At 31.3% G+C, this 23,185-nt stretch overlaps 1 protein-coding gene across 1 annotated transcript; it reads left to right on the forward strand.

Moving 5' to 3' along the window:
• The first annotated feature begins 5,562 nt into the window (after positions 1 to 5,562).
• Positions 5,563 to 15,933, forward strand: LOC124937558. Its single transcript, XM_047477841.1, has 11 exons — positions 5,563 to 6,295; positions 8,123 to 8,387; positions 9,315 to 9,474; positions 9,575 to 10,292; positions 10,380 to 10,812; positions 10,904 to 11,085; positions 11,745 to 11,904; positions 13,816 to 14,046; positions 14,132 to 14,482; positions 15,248 to 15,349; positions 15,443 to 15,933. Exons 1-11 carry the CDS (start codon positions 5,784 to 5,786, stop codon positions 15,677 to 15,679), a joined length of 3,351 nt encoding a protein of 1,116 aa, XP_047333797.1. The 5' UTR covers positions 5,563 to 5,783; the 3' UTR covers positions 15,680 to 15,933.
• The last annotated feature ends 7,252 nt before the right edge of the window (positions 15,934 to 23,185 follow it).

The following is a 23,185-nucleotide window of genomic DNA, read 5'->3' on the forward strand; positions in this document are numbered from 1 at the left end:
TTGATTGAATTCAGATGGCGATGGGGTCCCTGTTGATGAAGTTGGATGCGGTGGTGCGGTCTCATGTTGATTCGCCTTGCGGAGCAGGCGCGATTGTTGATCGCTTGATAGTTATCGATTGCGTCTCGCGATTACGTCTCACGATTGCGTCTCGCGAATGTCTATAAGAGTTTTTCTATAAGTTTGGAGTATGATTTGTTTTGATTTTATTGTTTAGGCGATCAAAATGAGTGATAATGTTGGTGAAAGAATTGTAACTGTTGGGATAACTTGTTTTAATTCTCTTGTTAAAACTGTGAACACTTCTCTTATACTAAGTCGTCAACATTCTGTAGTTTGTTTATTCATATATATTATAGAAATGGATGCCTGACTGTAGATATATTGTTATTTTATGAGTATGTTGGTTATTTTAAATTAAAAATGTTTTTTCTTAAAGTAGAAAAAAGATGGAAAAGAAAACATTGTAAATTTTCATTAAGTTGAAATACAACTAGATGACTGTGGTGAAACTAAAAAATAGGGAAATACATAGACATTATTTACTAGAAATTCTTATAGAAATCACCCACTACATCACAAATTAAATCTAAAATGCTAATAATATAGAAAAACTCTTATAGACATTCGCGAGACGCATCCGCGAGATGCAACCAACCGCGAGATGCAATCAATAACTATCAAGCGATCAACAATCGCGACCGCTCCACAAGGCGAATCAACATGAGACTGCACCACCGAATCCAACATCATCAATAGGGACCCCATCAACACCTGCATTCAATCCAGGCGAATTAATTAAAGACAAAAACATTCATCTATAAATGACAGAAGTGTTAAAGAGAAGAGAAAGACGACTCCTCTTTCTCGCAGTTCAATTCGCAGTTCGACGTTCGCAGATATCTTCGCCGTTGTGTTTGTGTTCGGCGTTCGCATATGAAGAGAAGAGAAATGCGTCTCATCATCTCCGTCTTAGGGTTTAGGGCGGAGAAGAGAGAGAATGAAAAGAAACAAATGAAAAATATGGTTTTTATAAGGGATGAGTTGCGAGACACACATGCGGTTGCGTCTCGAAAAGGGTAAAATAGTCTTCAACCAGGGTAAATGACCATCAGTGCAATGTTGCCGTAGTCACCGTCGCATTACCCCTTTTTAGGGTCATTTGGTCAAATTTCCCCAACCTTATGTTTTATAGGGATATTTTATTTAATTTTAAAAAATTAAAAATTTAATTAATTACTTATTATCAATCATATTACTTAAAATAATTTTCAAAATATTAAAATATCTTTCTAATTTAAAATTTATTTTTACATACTAAATATTTTAATATTAAATTTTAATAAAATATTATTTTTTCATTTATCTATTATATTTTATTTAATAAATTTAAAATATAAAAAAGTTTTAAAAGTACATTTGTATACATTAAAGGTCATTAATATTTTATTTAAATACCTATTTTTTTTAATAAAATTTTAAATGAATACTTTATAAAAAAGAATGCGAAATGTTAGAAACAAATAGATAGATCCATAAAATTTCAAAATTGAAGCAAAATATGAAGAAAATAAAATTAATTCTATGGTGGGAAGGTTTTAATTCATAAATGAGGAAGATATTGAAGGAATTGAATAAAAAATAAATGAAAAGAGAGAGAGAGCTATGGATGAATGTAGAAGAAAGTAGTGGAATGAATTAATTATTTTATTAGAGAATGGGTAAAAGAAGGAGAAGAGTAAATTGAAAATAAAAAATTATTATTTATATAATTTAATTAGTACAGTATGACTCTTTTCCATAATATATTGGATTATTAAAATAACTCGAATTGAACATGCTTATATAATTTTAAATAATTATTTTATATAATATTTTCTTTATAGATTCAAAATAATTAAAATAAGGTCAAAATAAAAATAATAATTATGGGGATGAATGTTATATTCTTTAGTCCTAAATTAATAAAGATATAAAGGTTAAAATTAAATAATATCTCCATACAAGTGTTATATTAAAAACTATAAAATTTTTGGTGAGATACACATGGATAAAAAAAATATAAACAAAATAAATTTAATAAAAAAAGTTATAATAATATTTAATAATTTTTTAACTTTTTAATAAATCACGAATAATATATTAAAATAAAAAATAGAACACTCTCATTTCACATTTTATTCACTTTGGTAAACAACTCATATTTTCACATATTTTTTTCCAATGAACCTTTCGTCTCGTAACCTTACATTTTCACTTTGATCAAATCAAAAATCTCAAACATTACCAATCTCTTTTTTATCCTCACTTTAGTCCATAAAATGCTCATTTGACCTCTCATCTCGTGATTTTAAAACACTCAGACTGACCAAACATCTCATTTCACATTTATCTACCAATTCAAATTAGATTTCTCATTTCGTGACTTTAACTTTCAATTTGGTCAAATAACTAATCTTCTCTCATATGTTAACCACCAATATCAAATTCTTTCCCAATTGACATCTATCTTTTTACCTTACTTCACTTTGACTAATCAAAAATTATCTCATTCCATATTTATCCATAAATCACAATCGACCTTTATTCTCTCAAAGACCTTACTTTCACTTTATCAAACAATTCATCTTCTCACATATTTTATAATATACAACTTATCATTCTTATCTTCACTTCGGCAAACCATACATCTCATTCTACATTTATCTACCCTAATTGACCTCTCATCTCGTTGCCTTCTTTGACTAATTAACTATCTCATTCCATATTTATCCATCAATTCACAATCGACCTCTCATCTCGAGTATGGCCATGAGGTTTATTTATAACATTTATTTTCTTTAATTAGTAGTCCATGTGTCTTAAACAAAATATGTTTAAATTACGTAAATAATTGTACAAAATTATTTAAAAGGTTGTACATGCGATTGCGTTGATATAACTAAGTAAAAACCCTGAAAATATTAGAATTTAAAAATAAATTCCAAACGGGGCCTTAGTCAAAATATTTGTTTATGAAATATCCTAAAATATTGAAATATTACTTTATAACCTTTCAGGATTATTTGAAAATGGTTTGGGTTCCAAAATTACAAAAATAAGTTTGGATTTTGAAAAGTATAACCAAACAGGCCTTAGGACCGAAGTCCTAGGGTCTGGGTCCGTTTTTTCCGTTTTGGGCTCAGACGGGTTCAGTCTACATCAGGAAGGTCTGGATTAGGGCTCATTGAGGAACTGGAGGGTTCAGTCTTGGGGTTTAGGAGGTTCGGTCCTAGGTTTGAGAGGCTTTTACTTAGGTCTAGGTTTTTTTGGTCGTGGACCTAAGGAGGCTCGGTCCCATGTCAGACCTCTCGGTCCGAGGTTAAAAATATTGGTTGGATTCCTCGATCCTTGCTCAAGAACACTGGTCTTGAGTTTCGGTCTCAACTCAAGAACAACGATTCCCAATCTCGGTCCTAACTCAAGAATATCGGTCCTTAGTCTTAGTTTGGACCGAAGATTCTCGGTCTTATTTTTCGGTCCCAGTCCTACAAGACTCGGTTGTTGGGATGAGTGCTCTTGAATTGGTCAAGAATTGCAGGTCTTGTATCTTTTGATACAAATCATGAAATCATAATATGTAAGTTGCAATCAACTCATATGATTGTAGAGAATAAAAGCCCTAACTCTAATCACGATCAATCGATCTCTACACAGATCAATTTTTTAAAACTATTTTTAGGTCAAAATTAGGATATTTTGAATTAAGCCATTTCAAGGTCTAATTCTTGTTCCATTAGCTTTTAAATGATGAACATAGTCGAACACAACCAAAACAAGAATATCATTCGAGCTCTGTAACAACTTTTGAAAACGAAATTCAAATTCATTTTTTTCAAAATTTCAGTTTGATCAAACATGATTGGAATGTTGTTTTAATGATTTGGAAATCATCCTAGCATGTTTACAAACATGTTTAGCAGCTATTTAAATTAAAATTTAAGCCTCAAAACACAAGAACATGAATTTCAATCCAATTTTTTGTTTAAAGTTGATTTGATCAAAAAAAATTCAACAGAAAGTTCATATAACATCTAGGGAATAGTTCTAAATAAAGAAATCATACAATTTAACCCAAGAACAAATTAAACTGATCAAACTTAGAAAAATCTAATTTTCAATCAAAAATTGAATTACAAAGGATCTGGATGCTTACAAACAGTTGGAAAACATTCCAAGATGTGTTAGAAGCTTTCTAGAAGCCTGGATCAAAGTTTTGATCTCCGTAAATGATCTTCACAAAAACCAGTTTGGTCGGAATCTTTGAATCTTTAATTTAGGATGTAATATGTGTTGATTGTTTGATGATTTGGAAGAGAATGACATATAGACTATTTATATTAATCTAGGTCGGTCGAGGAGAATGAATTCAAGTTTAATTTGATCACCAGAGTTCTTATCTCTAACTTGATCTTATCTTCGGACAACCTAATTCTAGGATAAGGTGGAGATTCTAGGTATATGGCTAATGATGGCGAAGATAAGACGATCACATAGGAAAAAAATGGGAGGATAAAGATGGCTGATGGATGAGCTGGAGCTTCTGGAAGAATCGTTAAAGATCAATTGCGTTTTCGGCGACCCCCTTGCATTGGCGAAGAAGACGCCTAAAACAACGTTGTTTTGATTTAACGAACGCGTCGTTAGGCGTTCTGTTAGAGCTCCATCCGCGTCTGGGCGATCGGGCTAATGGGGTTAGCGACCCGTTAGTCGATCCTATGTGGACTGGGCGTGCGTTCGCTTAGTTACAGCAGATAGACGTGGCTGATTCCTGGGCACTAAATGAAAATCCAGCGCTGATCCGATGATACAAGATCCTACTGCAATTTAATTTCCCATTTTCGGGTACACTCGATTATCAGTTTTATTCTTTATAAAAATGTTATTTGAAATCGAATTTTAACCCATTTCTTGCGTTTTTATTCACCAAAAATTTTACAAAAAATATTTTTGAAACCATAATAAAAATTATGTTCATTATTATTATTTTTTTTTGAGTATTTTGGGATATTTATTTAATTGTTGTAAAACATAAATTAAACATAATTTATGTTTAAAATCATAATTAAATAATTTCAACCACTTTTAAGGTTTAATTTGGGTAAAATAAATATAATATTTTATTTTCAATTTTTTTTAAATTTTTTAATTAAGTTTAATTATCCTAATAATTAACTCTAACCTTTATTTTTTTTGAATTATTTAAATTTACAAATAATATTATAAATAATAATATTATTTGTAAATTTAGGTTATATATCAAATTTCCATATTTATATATATATAATCATTTTTTAGTGGGTAAACAAATATTTTATTAATTATATATATATAATTATTATTTTTTTAGTTGTTTGTTTGCTAATTTTATATAAAAACTCGAATTGATTTAATTATAATTAATATTATTTTATTAAAAAATAAAATAAAATAAAATAAAATAAAATAATAAATATTGCAGAAGGTGAGTTCCTTTTACATGTAGTATATCTATCTTCTTTACCTAATTATAATTCATCACCATCTCTAGATTTTAGGGTTTTGTCTTTGTCTCTCTTTAAACTTGGGCGAGGGGAGACTGTGTTCTTCTCGATTCTCCTCCCGCTCCTCCTCGATACTTCTCTCTAACCCATTTCGCCTCATATACATGCTTCAATTACTCACATCTCATCTTTCGCAACTTCCACGACATCGACAATCACTCTTTCTTCATCTCCATTTCTTATCTTCTTCCTCTTAAACAAATGCGGGACGACGACAATTCTTGTGAAACTGCAATTGCAGACTCCAAAGAACACGACAAATCCGACAAATCCGAGGATGCTTCTTCAACCACTTTATCCGTAGACGATAATGCTGCTGATTACGACTCCGTTCTAGATATTTCTGGAAGAAGTTTGGATTTTTCGCTGTCTACTGAGCCTGATGAGTCTATTAGTGGGTTGTATATGTACAAGAACGTTTTCAGTTTGATCCCACCTTGGTTAGGTCGTCACGAGAGTTTAAAGACTCTGAAATTCTTTGCGAATGAGATCAATTTGTTCCCAGATGAATTTAAGGACTTTGATGAACTTGAATGCTTGCAATTGAGGATTTCTTCTCCTGGACTTAACGGTTTGGATTTGCATAAGATAAAGGCTTTGAAGGAGCTTGAGTTACGCAGGGTGCCTCCAAAAGCTTCTGCTTTTCCTTCATTAAATGACATTGCTGGACTCACGTTCTTGAGGAAGCTATCTGTTTGTCATTTCTCTATTAGGTATTTTTTTTCCCTTCTGCTTACTTACTAATTACTATCATAGAGCTAAAGATCGACATCTTACCACTGAAGGTTTTGCATTATTTGAAGATATTTGGTCATTGCTTTTTGTGGAGTTTCATTACTTGCACATCACGAATTGTAGTCGAAGCTCCAGTTATGAGTTTTTGTTGATCTTTAATTAGTCTAACGATAATTTATTCAATTGGGTTTTCACTAGTCTAAATGTTTTTATTTTTATTTTTTTGTCATCTTGTATTCAATAGGCGGTTCTTTGTTAGTTGCTAATAGATGTTTCCCATCTTTATGTCTTTGTTGGGGTAAAGTATGAGATTATGGAACTAAGTAACTGTCAAGTGCATTTTGAAGAATTAGTATTTCAATAGTTTCAAGAATGACCATAGGTAAAATGAAAATCTGAAAGAAGTGAGATGTATGTGTTCAAATCCCCCTTCGACAGTTTTATCCTTACAAGGTACATAAGACATATTCAGACTATTTTAGGTTTGAGGTAGTAGAATGCACATCAGTGGTTACATATGGCTGTGTTGTTTATTTGTTATAAGGAAAATAGATGTTCCCTAACTCAATACTTGGGCAGTGACATGATAATGTATAATAAAATGAGAGGTTTCCTTTGTTTTCTTTGTCTTCCTGCAAATATCTTGTTCGTTTCTAAGAACACCTGTTTCTAAGATGTGTTCATATACACGGCTGCAAACTAAGAAGCAGAACATGAGTAACCAAATTTGATTGTTTTTGCAGTGTTGATATGCTAGTAGATTTTAAAATATGTAAACATCTCTGCACAATTTAATGTCTTGGGTTGGTGTGCTTTTCTTCACACTTTTTGAATAGTATGCTCTTGGTGTCTTCACATTTTGTTAATTTCATCTAATGAATAGTTGGTCTATACAGATGCAGTTTTCTGCATATTTTGATGTTACAATGTTTCATAAGACCAAGCTAAGGTTGCCTTTTTTGTTTATCCTTTTTAATGTTGAGGATCAGGTTAATACTTTTTGGTTGGTTGTTTTTATCATTGACACAACATATTTTTTTCTTCCTGTTTTCTGTTTTTTGCATAGTCAGCTCTTCCCTAGTCATTCTTTGGGCAGATGTCCATATATATATATAAACTATCAGCTTAGAAACATGCATTCTGTATCCCACAAATATAGCATGTTGAATGTTTCATGCATTAGGATTATAAGATTATTATTGTAACTGCTTGTCAGGACTACTTTTTTTACATCATATTCCTGTTTCTTCCCAATCCAGGCTTTGAACAATAACCCTAATAATGAGAATTGCTCATAATAGTGGAACTGTAAAAAAAAAGCACATAGTGTGTATTGTTGTTTATTTCTATATACTTTCATTCACTCGTAAGAAAAAGGCTATTATCTTGAAACATCCGTGAGAGAGATAGTGGTTCATTATTCTTAATAGAAGGATTAGTAAATTAAATAGTGGCTTAAGCCAATGCACAATTAATCAATTCTAGAATGTTTCTTTAAGTGTTATTCACGTAGGCTTCTTTTGGGGAAAAGGTTTAACATAACAGCCTTTTATGTTGAGAGTTTTCCTTTGGGTATAAACTGGTGTGGAGATAAGGTATCTGCAAAAGATAAACTAACTAATTAGTTATGTACTTTTACAGCGAGCTGTAATAAAAAGTGACTTACGGTCCTTATTAATTTTAGTTAACTTGCAAACATTATAAGAATTATGTATTTGACTAATTTGCTGATATTCTCTTCAATATTGATTTTTTTAAATTAAAATTTGTTGCACATAACTAATTAGTTAGTTTATCTTTTGCAGATACCTTCCTCCAGAGATTGGATGTCTGAAAAATTTGGAATATCTAGATCTTTCGTTCAACAAGATGAAGAGTTTGCCTGCCCAAATATCATATTTAAATTCTTTGGTATCTCTAAAAGTTAACAATAATCGGCTTCTAGAACTACCTTCGAGTTTGTCTTCGTTGCAAAGACTGGAAATCTTGGACCTGTCAAATAATAGATTGACGTCTTTGGAATCTCTCAAACTTGATTTAATGCACAATCTTCGCCAATTAAATGTCCAGGTAATTCTTTACTGGTAAAGTAATTAATATTCCTTAAAAGGTGGGATGGCCATATAACTAGAGTTGCAAATGGGCTGAATTTGGTTGAGTCTTAAGTTTGCTGGATGAATTATAAGTTTGAAATATTTGAACCAACTTTAGTATTTAATTGGGCTCACAGCTGTTGTATGAGATTGTGCTTACATCTTTGCAAATTGAGTAACTGTGTATACACTCTCGTTTCTTAGAACAAGCATTCATCAACCTATAATAAGATGATGGATGTAATAAATTAGTTATCCATCTCTTTTCTAATTAATGGTTATGTTTGTAACATTGACCTCCTATATAGTTGAATGTTAGCTTGTTTAACTACCAAGCTGAAAATCATTTGGGAGTGTGGTGGTTGTACCTTTACAAATTTCTTATTAAGCATAATGGAAGTTGGTTTTCTTTAGCATTCACTTTGACATATAAATACAGTAAAATAGGAAAGCATTCATATTTGCTCATTTATTTCTTCCACCATCTAAGCATTATACAGAAATTATGGCTTGCTTCTCTAAAATGCTTTAAGATAAAGACATTCTCCTATGCAACATCCTCTAATTGAATTAAATGGTAAAATCAATGTCCTTGAATTGGGACAATGCCTTAAAGATGTCTTGATGCATGTTTTCTTATTTCTTAACTTTTTGGATCTATTTACAGTTCTATTCAATGTTATTGGCATTCAAAGATTTGTATTCTCCTCTGAGGTTGACTTTTGATCGATTTAATTTTGGCTTGACTATGCTGCCCATTCTTGTTTATGCAATCTGTACTTGAGATAACCTTCTTATTTCAGATTTCCCTGAAACTATTTCTTTACCATTATTTAAACTTTCAATAAGCCTTCAGTTAACTTTCTTAACTTCAATTTTCTTTTTGGTATCTTTATCATGTCAGTGCAATAAGCTTCCCAGTCACTTCCAAATTCCTTCATGGATAAGCTGCAAATTTGAGGCTAATGCTCAACGTCCTTTCAATAATGAGTCTGACAGTTCTGTAGATATGGACGTGTTTGATGATGTTTATGAGAATAATGATTCCAGTATTTCTGAGAAAGGTGCTACATGAAAGCTTGTGGAAATGTTTATATATTATATTCCCTTCATTTATCTTCTTCCTCATTGCTTAGAAATAACTGGTTTTCCATCTGTATTCAGGCACTTCCATTGCCTCATCAAGTCATTCATCTGGATCTTTAATAACTAATCGTTCTCATGTGGCGAGAAGTTCTCGAAAGGGATGGAAAAGGCGTTATTATTTGCAGCAAAAAGCTCGCCAGGAACGTTTAAACTGCAGTAGGAAGTGGAGAAATGCCGACGATATTAATAAGCCATCGACAGCTAGACCATCTGAGAGCAATGAGCCATGCAAAGAAAATGTTCTTGAATCTGAATCTCTTAAAGAGACTTCTTTGGTCATGCTATCTGACAACAATACCAAAGAAATATGCCCTAAAGCAGTGTGTGATGAATTACTTATTAGGGTAGAGGATGGGGGTACAAATATTGTCGACTCTGGTGAAATATGTGAAGAAACTGAAAATAACTGTAAAGAAGATGATGATGAATCTTTGGATTCTATTGGCAATGCTTCTGATTTTCATGGAAAAGATTTATCATCCCACTTTTGTAACAGCTCTTTTACTACAAAAAGGCATGGTGATGGAGATCTTGATAATCCGAAACCTAGCAAAAGGAGACCAGTAGATGATAACTCAGATATCTCATGCAAATATAGTAGCACTTCATTTTGTGGCATTGATGACCATCTGCCTGATGGCTTTTATGATGCAGGGCGAGATCGGCCTTTCTTACCACTGCATAGCTATGAACAAATTTCCTGTCTAGATTCACGTGAAGTGATCCTTATGGACAGGTATTCTATCTGTTAGCTTTTAGTATTTTGTCATATACTGATAATTTTTACTGCCGTCTTTGTGAATGTTATTATTTTGAAATCTAGGAGAACAGATGAGGATTTGGATGCAATTGTTCTATGTGCTCAAGCACTAGTTTTTCATTTCAAGCAGTTCAATGAATCCAACAGAGAAGATGGAGAGTCTTATTTTGACAACTTGCAGATCGCATCATTACTTTCTCTTTTTGTTTCTGACCACTTCGGAGGAAGTGACAAGACTGCAATCGTTGAGAAAGCACGGAAATCTGCATCTGGTTCAAATTATAGAAAACCATTTGTTTGCACTTGTCCAACTGGAAACAACTGCAATATAGGAAGACACAGAGAACAAATCATAGGCGGCTCGACAGAAAACATTCTTTTGTTTGATCTATGTGAGAGGTCTCTTCAGTCCATTAAAGCCAGAAGGAATTCTGTTGTTGTTCCTATTGGTGAACTCCAGTTTGGTGTGTGCAGACATAGAGCGTTGCTTTTAAAGGTAATGGGTTTTGCATGTGTCCTCATTTCCAAATATTAGTTTGTTAGGCTACTTCTGTGATATTTATCTGACAAAATCTTTACTATTGTAGTACTTATGTGACCGGATCCAGCCGCCAGTGCCATGTGAACTTGTCAGGGGCTACTTGGACTTTTCACCTCATGCATGGAATGCTATTGCGGTGAAGAAGGGTGGCCACTGGATTCGCATGTTAGTTGATGCATGCCATCCTCACGACATAAGGGAGGAAACAGATCCAGAGTATCTTTGCAGGTTAATTCTTCTACATTATCCTTTCACTTGCTCCTGATCTTGTTCTGACACCAGAAATATAAGTGCAGTTCCTCTTACTAGTTATTTTTTGATATATATTATCTAGTATTGATATATAAGAGGTTGTTTGGTTTGAGATTTTTGATAGAAGCGATTCTAGTAAATGGATTTTAAGATTGATTTTGTATTTATTTATTTACAAAATATAAAATTGAAAATTAAATATAGATAACTAGTACAAATGGACTATTAATTTCTTAATAAATTAAAAGTAATATCATTTCATAATAAAGTGCTTTTTTCGGAGAAGTAATTCTGTCAATTGTAGAATCCCAATCAAACAAAGCCCAGATGAAACTTCTCAGAGTCAATGATTTTCTTTTCTAAAGATAGTTAAGTGATGTGTTGCACTCTCTTGTATCAACTGGTAAATTGCTCCTAAGCATCCACTACAAAGTTTTCTTTGGTCATTTAGAAAAAAAATCATTAAAGGGATGGGGAAGGGTGACGAGTTGGTGAAGTTTTATTCTGTTTACTTTTTGTACATGCATTCCAGGGTAAGGGTTAGGTATTGTGTTGCCAGTCTGGCTTACAAACTATGAGTACTTTTTTAATCTGTATTTCTATACATCTTCACAATTGGGACATGCTCATTTTAGGTACATTCCATTAAGTCGGATTACTGTTCCAATAGATGCTAAGAGTGCCTCTTTGTCCTCTCCACCATTTCCTTCTTTGTCTATGAGCAACAAAATTGAAAATCAAGGTTCAAGCACTATCATCAGGTGTGAACTGGGATCAATTAAGGCAGTAGCAAAGGTATGTTTCTTATTATCTTGTAGTCTTTATTCATTGTACTTCTTGAAATGAAAGACACCAAATATTTTGCCTTATCAACAAAATATGATGCATTAAATGTATATATATATCCTTACAACTTTGATTTGGAATCCCTTTTTTTCCTTCTCTTCTATATATGGTCATGAAGGCTATAATCCACGACCTTGTGGCAATGAGCCTTGCGCTCTACCACTTTGAGGTGGTATCTTTCCGCTGAATTTTTGAGACTTCATGCTTGTTTCAGGTTTTGTCACAGGATATGCAAGTATGGTGTAGGGGTTGTTTGGTAACTAGTTGAGTAAGTTATTAGCCTATAAATACTAATGTGACGGTAGTGGTAGGATATGTATAGGGGTAATTAGTAGATATGTATAGGGGTAGTATGGTAATTAATATTAATTTAGGGATAGTATGGTAATTAGTAGAGTAGTTTAGTGGGTTAGTATTAAGTAGTTTATATATGGTAAAGTTTGTAACATTTCTATGGCTTAGACCATTTTCTATTTTCTTCAACAGATCCTAGATCTCTAGGCTGATACATAACATGTTTACATTTTGTTAGAATTCTAGATACAAGAAAGACCTTACTATTGTGGTATTTGACTAGAAATTGCTTAGGTTTGTTGTTAAGTACTTGAATTTTGTGTTACTTATCTCTATGTAGCCCTCAAATACAGGCATTTACTTGTAATTGTTTCCAAAACCTCTATTAATAATCTCCTTTTGTTTTACATAGTCTAGGTATGATCTCATAGCTTATGTTCTAGGGTATGGTTACCTCTCTTTTGTTGCCTCCTCCCAGTGGTAGGCACCCTATTTAATGCTAGCCGTGGAATTATCAAACTTGACCCATTCCAATGAATCCTTTGCCTTTCCAAGAAAATTGTTGGGAGTGGATTGTCTTCCCAACAAAAGAACATTTATATTATCTAGGTAGCAGTTTTTATTATTATTGTCTTCTAATTTCTATGGTTGTTATGCAGTTCCTATTACTTTTTCTTTTAATCCATCCTCTTTACCTATTAAATGACTTCAGATTTGTTGGGTTTAAGTTTTAAGAAAGGGATATGATATTTTTTCTTGACCTATATTTTTATCCTAGTGAAATTAAAAGAGTTTTTTAATGTGGTTATGAGAGGGACATATTACAAAATATAGAGGGTGATTTATAGATTTTAGTATAAGTTATAATGTGATGAGATAGATAAAGAAAATGGTTTCTTTGTAGAAAGTTCAAATGCAAATATTATGCCGAAATTTATATTCTGCCGAACTTGGAACAAATCCAGTATGCTCTTACTTACTGCTATGACTGGTTATTGACTGCATAATAGATCCATGATATAGGCGGTGTTTGATAATACAACTTATGACTTTATCTAAATAAATTTGTGTTCTTTGAATTAAGTTAATTTATTAACTCTTATTTAATTATTTAGATTCAACTTAAATTAAGATAAGAAGTCTGACTTTCTTAATTCTGTAAGCTATGGACTTAGCTTGGTAATCTAGTTAGAGTGTCCACAAGACAACTTTAACCCCTGAAAATGAATCAAATTATGCCATTGTAACGATAAAATAGTCTTTAACTACTTTTCCGATATTAGTTCCCATTTTATCGAATCAACTTACATACCAAATACTTTATTTATTTTTTGATATTTTTGTTTTGTTATTCAACATTTATTTTTCATTGACTTAACTCGTTTGGCACTTAAAAATTCAATATTCAACAATTAATTTTCAGTTTTTCAAACGCACTCTAAACTTAGGGTTCTACGGAGTGATGCTGCCCTCTAGCAATTCTTCTAGCAGCCCTTTAACTATTTTTCTAATTGAATTATGTAAAAAGAAGTGATCGGATGCTTCTGGTTCATCTGATGTTTGCAGGTACGAACACTGGAAGTAAATGGGACTACTTCAGAGGATATTAGGAACTTTGAGAAACAATGTTTGGGGGAAGTGAGGATTTTAAATGCCTTAAAGAAACATGATTGTATTGTTAGAAGTTATGGACATCAGTTGTCTATGAAATGGATCCCAGCCTTAGATGGGAATCCAGAGCAAAGAATATTGCAGTCTGCTGTATTATTGGAGCACATAAAAGGCGGTTCATTGAAGGTAACTTTTCTCCTAGGTTTTATTATGATCTGATACTACTTTCCCCCCCTTATTTTGTGACAATTTGATGTGCATTGTTGTATAGAACTATTTAGAGAAATTATTAGTGGAGGGGGAGAAGCACGTGCCAGTGGAGTTGGCCTTAGTTATTGCTAAAGATGTTGCATCTGCTTTGGTGGAAATGCATTCTAATCACATCATCCATCGTGATATAAAGAGTGAGAACATTTTGATTGATCTTGAAAGTAGACGCCCAAATGGAACGGCGGTTGTAAAACTGTGCGATTTTGATAGATCAGTTCCTCTTCGATCCTTGTTGCATACGTGTTGCATTGCTCACTTTGGGATACCTCCACCCAATGTTTGTGTTGGCACACCACGTTGGATGGCACCTGAAGTTCTTGGAGCATTGCATGACGATAAAACTTATGGACTGGTGAGTCTCTTCCTTTTAATTTTTTTTTCTATTTACCCCTTGTTGAATCATTTTTATTTACTACATACACAATGTTGAGTTATTTGAGTGAGAGTATTTCTAAATAATCCACTAATCCAATCAACCATTCACTTCTTCAATCACATCATTCATATCATCAATTAAAAATACCAAAATATCCTTACATTATTTTTTATAATATATTAAATACTAGGGATAATTTGTTCAGTTTCTCCTCCAAATAATTCACTTTTACATCAAACAAGGCCCAACTATTTCCTCTATTTGTTTGAGATCATCCCCCCCAAATGCAAAACCTTTGGTTCCTTTGAAGTGAAAAGGATTGCATTTGCAGAGGTTTTGTTGTTTTGGGTTACATTTAAGGAAACAAATGGAACAAATAAGCAATGAAGATAGAGATTTGTGCAATCTTGATTCATAATCTAGATTATATTTTTGACTAACATAACAAATGTCAATTTTCTAGATCAAACAATGGTAACTAGCGGTTAATTCTGTTATTAAGTCGCTCCTATGCATGATAGCAAAAGGTTTTAGTTGAATTTCTACATCTTTTATCTATCTAGGTCTATCGGTTCATCTTCATTCTTTAATTGCTCTTAGCTTGTTAAGGCCCTTCTCATCTCAAACTCAATTCATTGCTCCATTTGACGTTCTTCATCTAATGCAAGTATTGTTTCAGTTAGGTTTATGTCTAAAAAAATAAAAATAAAATCTTACTCCCAAGGGTATTTCTGGCTTTAGGAAGTGGACATATGGTCATTCGGGTGCCTGCTAGTGGAACTTTTGACCCTGCAAGTCCCTTATGCCGGTTTATCTGAATCCAAAATTAAAGAACTTCTAGAGGTAAGAACCATCCATCACTGTTGTTTTCCCTCTTATTAATTTCACTAAATGTGCGCTGTTTCGATGAATTATACCTTCGATTTCTGGCAACAGGCAGGAGAGCGGCCTCCATTGACAGACAAGCAGGATGAGTTGAATTTGGCGGAGGAGACAGAAATGTCAACCCCAGAAGCAGAAACAACCACCACACTGAAATTTCTCACCGATATTTACAGAAAGTGCACGGAGAGCAATCCAGGCAACCGTCCAACTGCGGAAAATCTTTATGATATGTTGAATGCTCATGAAATTGCTTTGGCTGATTCAGTAACTGCTGAACAGGAAGCTTAGCTTTTCATACTAACAACCCTAGAGGATGTATTTGGTTTACGGGTGACTAAATTCTTCCAGGTTAAATTATATTAAATTAGACTTTGTTGTAATATCGATTCGAAGAGTTGTTTGTTGTAAGGGAGGAGGGGATATAGATATTTTTTTTATTCCAAGTTTTTATTTGAATTCATCCAAGATGAAACTATTTGTAGTTTTACTCAATTTAATGATCTAAAGTTCTATGAAATATTCAAATTCAGACATTACTTTTAATTGTCTCTATATATTTATCTTGCACAATTAATACAAATGGTAATTAAATATTGTAAATATTCCCACCGGCCATGAAAAAGGGAAAATAGTATGTAAAGCAAAAAGAGAAACACTAAATATTATAATTAAAATGTGTTATGGTTGATGAAGTAGTTAATTATATGCAATTATATCCCTTCTGCCGAAAGAAACAGATCATTGCTATCTTTTTGATACTATAACCAGAAAAGAGAGACAAGAGATTCCTTCTTAACACAAATAAGAAACCCCCAAATCAGATTTACCCATGTGCCCTCTCACACGAAAGGGTAAAAGTGTAATTTTTATAATAAGAACGTTCAAGGACAGTTTCGTAACAGAGGATCCCAACTGAGATATCCTAAACCCTAATTTTCTCCATCTCCCTTTTAGGTCTAAAGATTAATTAATTGGGACACTTTATGGTTATTTGAATAATCAATTTATATATGTGTTAAATGAATAAATGTAAATTCTAGACAATAAGCAAGAAATCAAGTTTTCTTCATCTCATTTTGTTTGGATGTTCCTTTTTGAGTTGTTCTTGTATGAATTATTTATTAGGGACTAATTATAAAATAGTTGTTTTTTTTCTAAAAAATTAATAGTAAAGGGTTTGTTTGCAGTAAGGACCACCCTATATATATGACAGTGGTAGTCTAGCTACATTCTGTGTTTTAAGGCTTCTTTTGAGGGGTCCTGATTCCTGAACCCACAAGGCCCACCTTCTTAATCATGTAACCATTATAGGCTCTTATCTCATCTCATGGGATACTACATATATTTAATGATTTATATCTCTTTCTCTTTTAGCTTTTGTTTTATTTCTACTTCTTTTTCAAATGTAAACACAAACTTCTTTGTTAAGCTTTTAACAAACTATAGTTTAAGAAAGAGAACTCAAGCCATGGTTTAGTGATATTTAGTTTGAGACAATAAACTAGACTAAACACAAATGGGACCCCAAGACTTTCACCATACAACATACATATCAGATATGTCCAAATTAGGTGGAGATATCAAGAGATACTTTTCCAAATCATAACAAAGATTTATTAGAATTGGGTACATTAGAGTTGTTATGAAATATATAAGAGTTGAAAATGGAAATTGAGATGTTACATATTACCAACTATCTAATCAAGATCTCTTTGATAAAAATTGTGAAATTATTAATTTTCTTGTAAACTTTAGAGTTTGTTAGCTAGAACATTGTTGGATTATGTGTTTCGGGTGTGTTTGGTGACACTTTAAATTCGTGTTTTTTAATTGTTTTTTGTCGTTATTTTTAAACTACTCTCAATCTATATCATATTGCAGGCACTTTAAAAAAAAAAAACTATCTAATAAGAGTTTCTTTATGAAAAGAATGCTGCAACCATAGACTAGACAAATTGCAATTCTAGGAAGGCAAAACACTTTAGATGATGAAAATGTTGTTTCAAGCCAATGCTTTTTTTTTTTAAATCTTTTTAGTAAGTTTGACTCTTGTAACCATAGTCACAATTTAATATGTTATAATGTATTTGATGATGTTTTCAACAATTTATTGTAACAATCACCGCCATCGATCAGGTTTTCAAGGCACTAAGGATGATTCGAAGTCGTAAGGAGGTCATCACAAACTCAAAACCCACGTTAGTTGAGAAGGTCTCAACAAAGAAAGAAGACGAGTCATATTATCATTTGAAAGTGGTGCGAGAATAAAAAGATCTCACAAACACAATTCGAAGTTGTTTCTACCGTGATTTATGAGTAGATAAGTCACTTTCAAGTACTGAATATTTACTCAAGAGATGGTGAAGGGAATTGTTGATGCCTAGTTTGCTTGTTCTATTTCTTAAATTATTTTTACTATCATTCCTTCCTGTTTTACTATTGGAAATTTTTTTATTCCACCATATTTTAGAGAATTTCAGAGGGGGCCATTTATATTAATTATGATAAAATTATCGTTTTTATATAGTTTATAATAATATATTAAAATTTTATATTATGTCTAAATTTTTTATAAAAAATAAAAGATAAATAAATATATTGATGACATTATATATTTATTTAATTTTATCGATTGTGAGATAGTTGTCACAATCGTTTGAAACCTCTAGCATCTCCTTTGTCTAGGAGGCAAAACTCTTTTTAATGTTTGGGAGAACATTAATACCACAATTTGGATATAATTGGATATATATAGATTTTATCTCATGAAATAAAATGTTGATCATATCTAATTTTTTTTAATAAAAAAATTATATTAAGTACATAACAATCATTAACAATTACATTTAAACGGATATATTCAAACAAAATATAAAAAATAATGAGATGCGTACCAATACAAAGAATTCAAATCTCAAAATCAATAGTAATTGGTCACAAATTGATGTATCTCTAAATGCCTAATCGAAACAAAAAGAAAACAAATTAAATAAATGTGAATGTTTATTTTGTTATAAGAAAAATTGTTATTCTCCCAACTGAATTCATCTCAATCAAATTGATTTCTCATTCAAGTTTATTTTCGAAAGTGATATATTTTTAATTTTTTCCTCTTAAATTTTAAACGTTTGAATAAAAGTTAAAATATTTGATGAGTTAAAAAAAGAAGAAGTTATATTTCCACTTTTGATTATATATATTTTTCTTTTCACTTTTCTTATTGTCTTTAACTTAACTCTCTTCTTCTATGTTGCATAATCTTATTATTATATTATAAAATGATGATAGTGGTACTGGTGGCTATGATTAGGATGATAGTATAACAGTTTAATGAATCCGAAATATGAAATAATAAAATAAGTAGTGAATATTAATTATATGATGCAAGGATTCGTGAATAATTAGTGTTCGATATCATATATACATGATATATATATATTTGATTGTAATTGGAGCATGATCTACTGGGCCAAAAGTAACGAATATTATCAAGGATATATCATCATTATAATGCCTGGAAAAGGGATCGTGATCAAATAGATAACATCATATTTGGTTCCCAAATCATCATATATTATTTTTAATTCTCAACCTTCATATCAAGAGAATCATAAAAAAAAAATAAAAAAAAATATTGTGACCCTGGTTTATTCTGGGTTGGCTAGAGATCTCAAAATCACTATACAAAGAGTTTCTTTAAAATATTAATGTTGGTTTATTGTAATTTTATGGTTTTTATTTAAATTATAAGATATTTTTTTCATTTATCTTCATATTCAAGAATCAAGACAAAATTTACAAATACAAACCAAGTTGTGAAATAATTTGTCACAAATTTAAAAATATAAAGATAAAAAAAATCTAGTTCACAACAAATGAAAAAAATGAATCACAACATGTTAATAAAATCGATTATGGTGTTAGCTTTCCTAGTACTTAAATCAATTTTTACTTTTTTACGAATATGAATGACAATGAGGCGGATTAGGAGATGAAAGTTCATTTATTATTCTCGTTCCGTTCTACGTTTTAGATTATTTTCCTGCCATTCACGTTTTGTTCGATTTTGGGAAATCTCATCCCGCAAGACACCGTTTATATAATATTTTAAAAAACAATTATGAGAAAATTATATAAAAATATTTTTATATAATATATAGTAAAAATTCGTATTATAAATATATTAATAATGTTATATATTTAATTATGTTTATTAGTGTTTAGGGCGAAATTGAAGCGGAGTTAAGACGGAGACACAAATATCATCGGGATGTTGTGTTTATTAGGATCCTTGTCCCATTCTAAGTTAACTTATCATCGGGATGTTGTGTTTATTAGGATCCTTGTCCCATTCTAAGTTAACTATCGGTCAAATTGGAAAAAAACTACCCCAATTAAAGCAATTAGAATCTGAAATCGCGGAACGAATTATAATTGTCATTCTTACTCACGAGATTCATAATTCATGTTACTACGAAGTTATATATATATATATTTTAAATGGTTAATGTATATTAAAAATAAAAATAAAATCGTTTAAACATAACAAAAAAAAAGTATTATATTAGAAAATAAAAAAAATCATAAATAAGAAAAGAATTCAAACACATTACTCAACATATCAAACTCGTAAATCTTCAAGAAGAATGAATAACTCTCTGATCGATTCCACCGATTTTCCTGAACGAATTTTAAAAAATGCCATAATAATATAATTATGAAAAGGTTCAACAATTACTAACCCAAATAATTACTTATAACTTGAATCATAATTATATATACTCCATAAAGATTGCATATACTAGTTATTCATTGACAATACAAAAATAAGTGAGTCTTAAATTCCAATTTCTTGTGACAAATACAACAACGACTTACCATAATTCAATCTTTTTTCAAGCAAATATTATTATTAAGAATTCTACCGTGAATAGCGTTTGATTCAAATAACAAAATCTTGGATGAAAATTTTGACTTCTAAAACTTCTCCCAACAAAAATCATTTGAAAACATCTTAGCAAATAAATTATAACAATACACCACATAGAAACTATAATGTCTTACCAACGCATAATGTTTTATTCAGGCATGGACACTTAATTGCATCATACTAGAATCAAAACTCCGTTAGGAAGGAACTCTCTTTAACGTTTAATTTAATTATATATTTAATTCGAACAGCAAAACCACTATACTGGTAATCAAACATGTTTGTGTTTGTGTAATTTCTATATACAACAATGAAATCAAGCTCAGAATAAGTAGCCGCCAGAATTTTGACACTACATCAAGTATCGTTCCAAAACTTGATCGAAGATCTATCACCCACAATGAATTTGAACTATTCGCGAAATCTCTTTCACACACAAAAAAAAATCATTTTCAAATGCTACAATCGTTGAATGATTAGACATTTTGGTGAACCACCAGACTAATTTTGACTGTACTTATATCTCATCATCGATACTTAAAGATTATCTGGTTTCGATACAAATTTATTATACAATTTCGATAGAAGAGCTTTATTAAATGAAACAAAGTCTCGGATATTGAATCCTCTTTATCCTTAAAACATTACATTATCATATATATATATATATATAGCTTACTAGATGACAAAACGATGAGTTAAAAGATCCCAATTATTTTCTCTATTTCATTCCCAACTTATGAATGTTTTATGAATGTATTTCTTCTACAATCACACATAATTAATAAATTGTTTACTAATCGGTGTGATGTCTATAAAATGATCTATCTAGTCCCCATATTTCATTATCTTAACTTGAAGCAGTTAATTCTTCAGCAAAAGAAAAAGCTACTGTGATGATCTGGAAAGTGGTTTCATTAATTTATATACAATGTTTCAAGATTTAAAAGAAAAAAAAATTGATGGTATATGAAATGAAGACTTTAATTTCTCTTAGCTAGCTAGGTCTCGGCTGGCAGCAATTAGATCGATGTGCATGTATCCAGCAAAGAGAAAGTTTGGTAGAATAAGAAGTGAAGAAATGAAAGTATGCTTAAATGGAATGAATGAATTAAATGACCAAAACTCAAAAGAAGAGTTTTAGTCATTTCTTCTCTTCTCTTCTCTTTTAATGTAAACCTTTTGCAACCTTTTAAAGTAGCCATGCAAGATGGTCCCTCACATTTTGCTTCTTGTGTTAACCGTTTCCCTCTTTTGGCTCATGCTTCATGTCTCTATGTATGTGTATGAGAAAGAGAAAGAAAAGGTCCCCCCACCTTTGTAAAGTAACTAAATCCTCTTCCAAGATTTCGAATTAAACTAATTAATCGATGTTAATTTCAAACACTTATATAAGATTACTAGCTAATCAAATGGTAGAAACTCGAAAGATCGAGTTATGTTATGTTCGGTTCATTATTATTTTTACGAGTCTTCGTCGTCGTCGTGATAATGTGATTAAAGAATAAAAAAAAGGAAGAAAAAAAATATGTATACCACTAATTAATCTTCTGGCTGTGATCTGCAAACTTTGGCGTGACAATATACAATTTGCAAACTTAGGGACCACCCTACCCTTTCAATTACTAATGAATTTTAAATATGCATGCCATTTATTAAATTTCTCAGGCTTTTCTGTCACATATTATTTGTTAATTAATAATTAAAATAAAATAAAAAATGAAAAATAGATTCCTTTTCCATCAGACCTCTATTTATTCCCCTCGTTCCTCCCCTCTATAGGTATAGCATGAAGTATGATTTCTCCAAACCCTAGAGAGAGAGGGAGATGGTTATAATCGTGTACCCACGATCAGATGAAGCTGCCAGCATGATCTAAACATTCCTACTTTGATTGAGGAAAGATCAGATCATGTGGTAGCTTCACCTGTTGTTGGTGTCACGCAAAACCCTAATTTTCATCCGTTTCGTTAGTAGATAGATCTATTCAAAAACTTAATAATCATGAGTTTCTCTCTCTAGAAAGGATCCCTAGAAAAAAAGGTAATTATACTGTTTTAATTAGTTGAAGGGTTAATCTATTTTTTTGGTATTTTTAGTTTCTGTTTCGTTTGATTTTCAGTTTTCTTCTTTCTTTTAGATTGTTTTCATTTGATTCTTACTAAGAACAGTTTAATTAGTTGGGACAGAAGGGATGTTGTTATATGAACTAACTATGATTTTGGTTGTTGGTGTTCTTTCTTTTATAATAAAATAGTCATCTTCATCTCGAAAAAAAGATTTGTCTTTGCGTTTACACTAACTTGACTGTGTTGAACTCATCTCTTAAAAACTTATGGAATTATGTTTTGACTATGGTATTTTTTTTTTTTGAAATTCTTCATGATTCATATATAACATCTTCTAAATTGTTTTTATTTTGCACTATCACACCTTTTGTTGGATTTATAACGAGATTCCGACAACAACACCGCACAATTAACACAAATTAATATTGGGTTAAGTAAAATGTCCACTCTTCATTGAAGGTCGACCCCATTTCAGATCTTGGATTGAAAGGTAAGTTGAATGACAGATCAAATGATTAGTGAAATGACAAGAAGAATGTTATCATTTTTTTTGAGGAAATGAGATTAGGGTTTCATCATGTTGTAATGGGATCGATCTGAATGAGATAGATGTTAAAAAAGAGAATTATAAAGAAGAATGGGTGATTAATTAGTTTCTTTTGAAGTTTGATTGATTTTAAAAAGAATAGTTAAGAATGTGATTTCATATAATCCAAGTTGAAATTATGATACATCCAAAAAAGAAAATCATAATATATATATACATATATGGATACCAGCTATTATATATATAAT

The sequence above is a fragment of the Impatiens glandulifera genome, chromosome 5 (genome assembly GCF_907164915.1).
Source record: "Impatiens glandulifera chromosome 5, dImpGla2.1, whole genome shotgun sequence".
Classification (NCBI taxonomy): domain Eukaryota; kingdom Viridiplantae; phylum Streptophyta; class Magnoliopsida; order Ericales; family Balsaminaceae; genus Impatiens; species Impatiens glandulifera.

Excerpts from the sequence above, each read along its gene's own strand:
- LOC124937558 (XM_047477841.1), top strand. The coding sequence starts at position 5,784 with ATGCGGGACGACGACAATTCTTGTGAAACTGCAATTGCAGACTCCAAA. Across the intron at positions 8,388-9,314 it reads TTCGCCAATTAAATGTCCAG|TGCAATAAGCTTCCCAGTCA; the intron begins GTAATTCTTTAC and ends TTATCATGTCAG. Across the intron at positions 10,293-10,379 it reads GAAGTGATCCTTATGGACAG|GAGAACAGATGAGGATTTGG; the intron begins GTATTCTATCTG and ends TTTGAAATCTAG.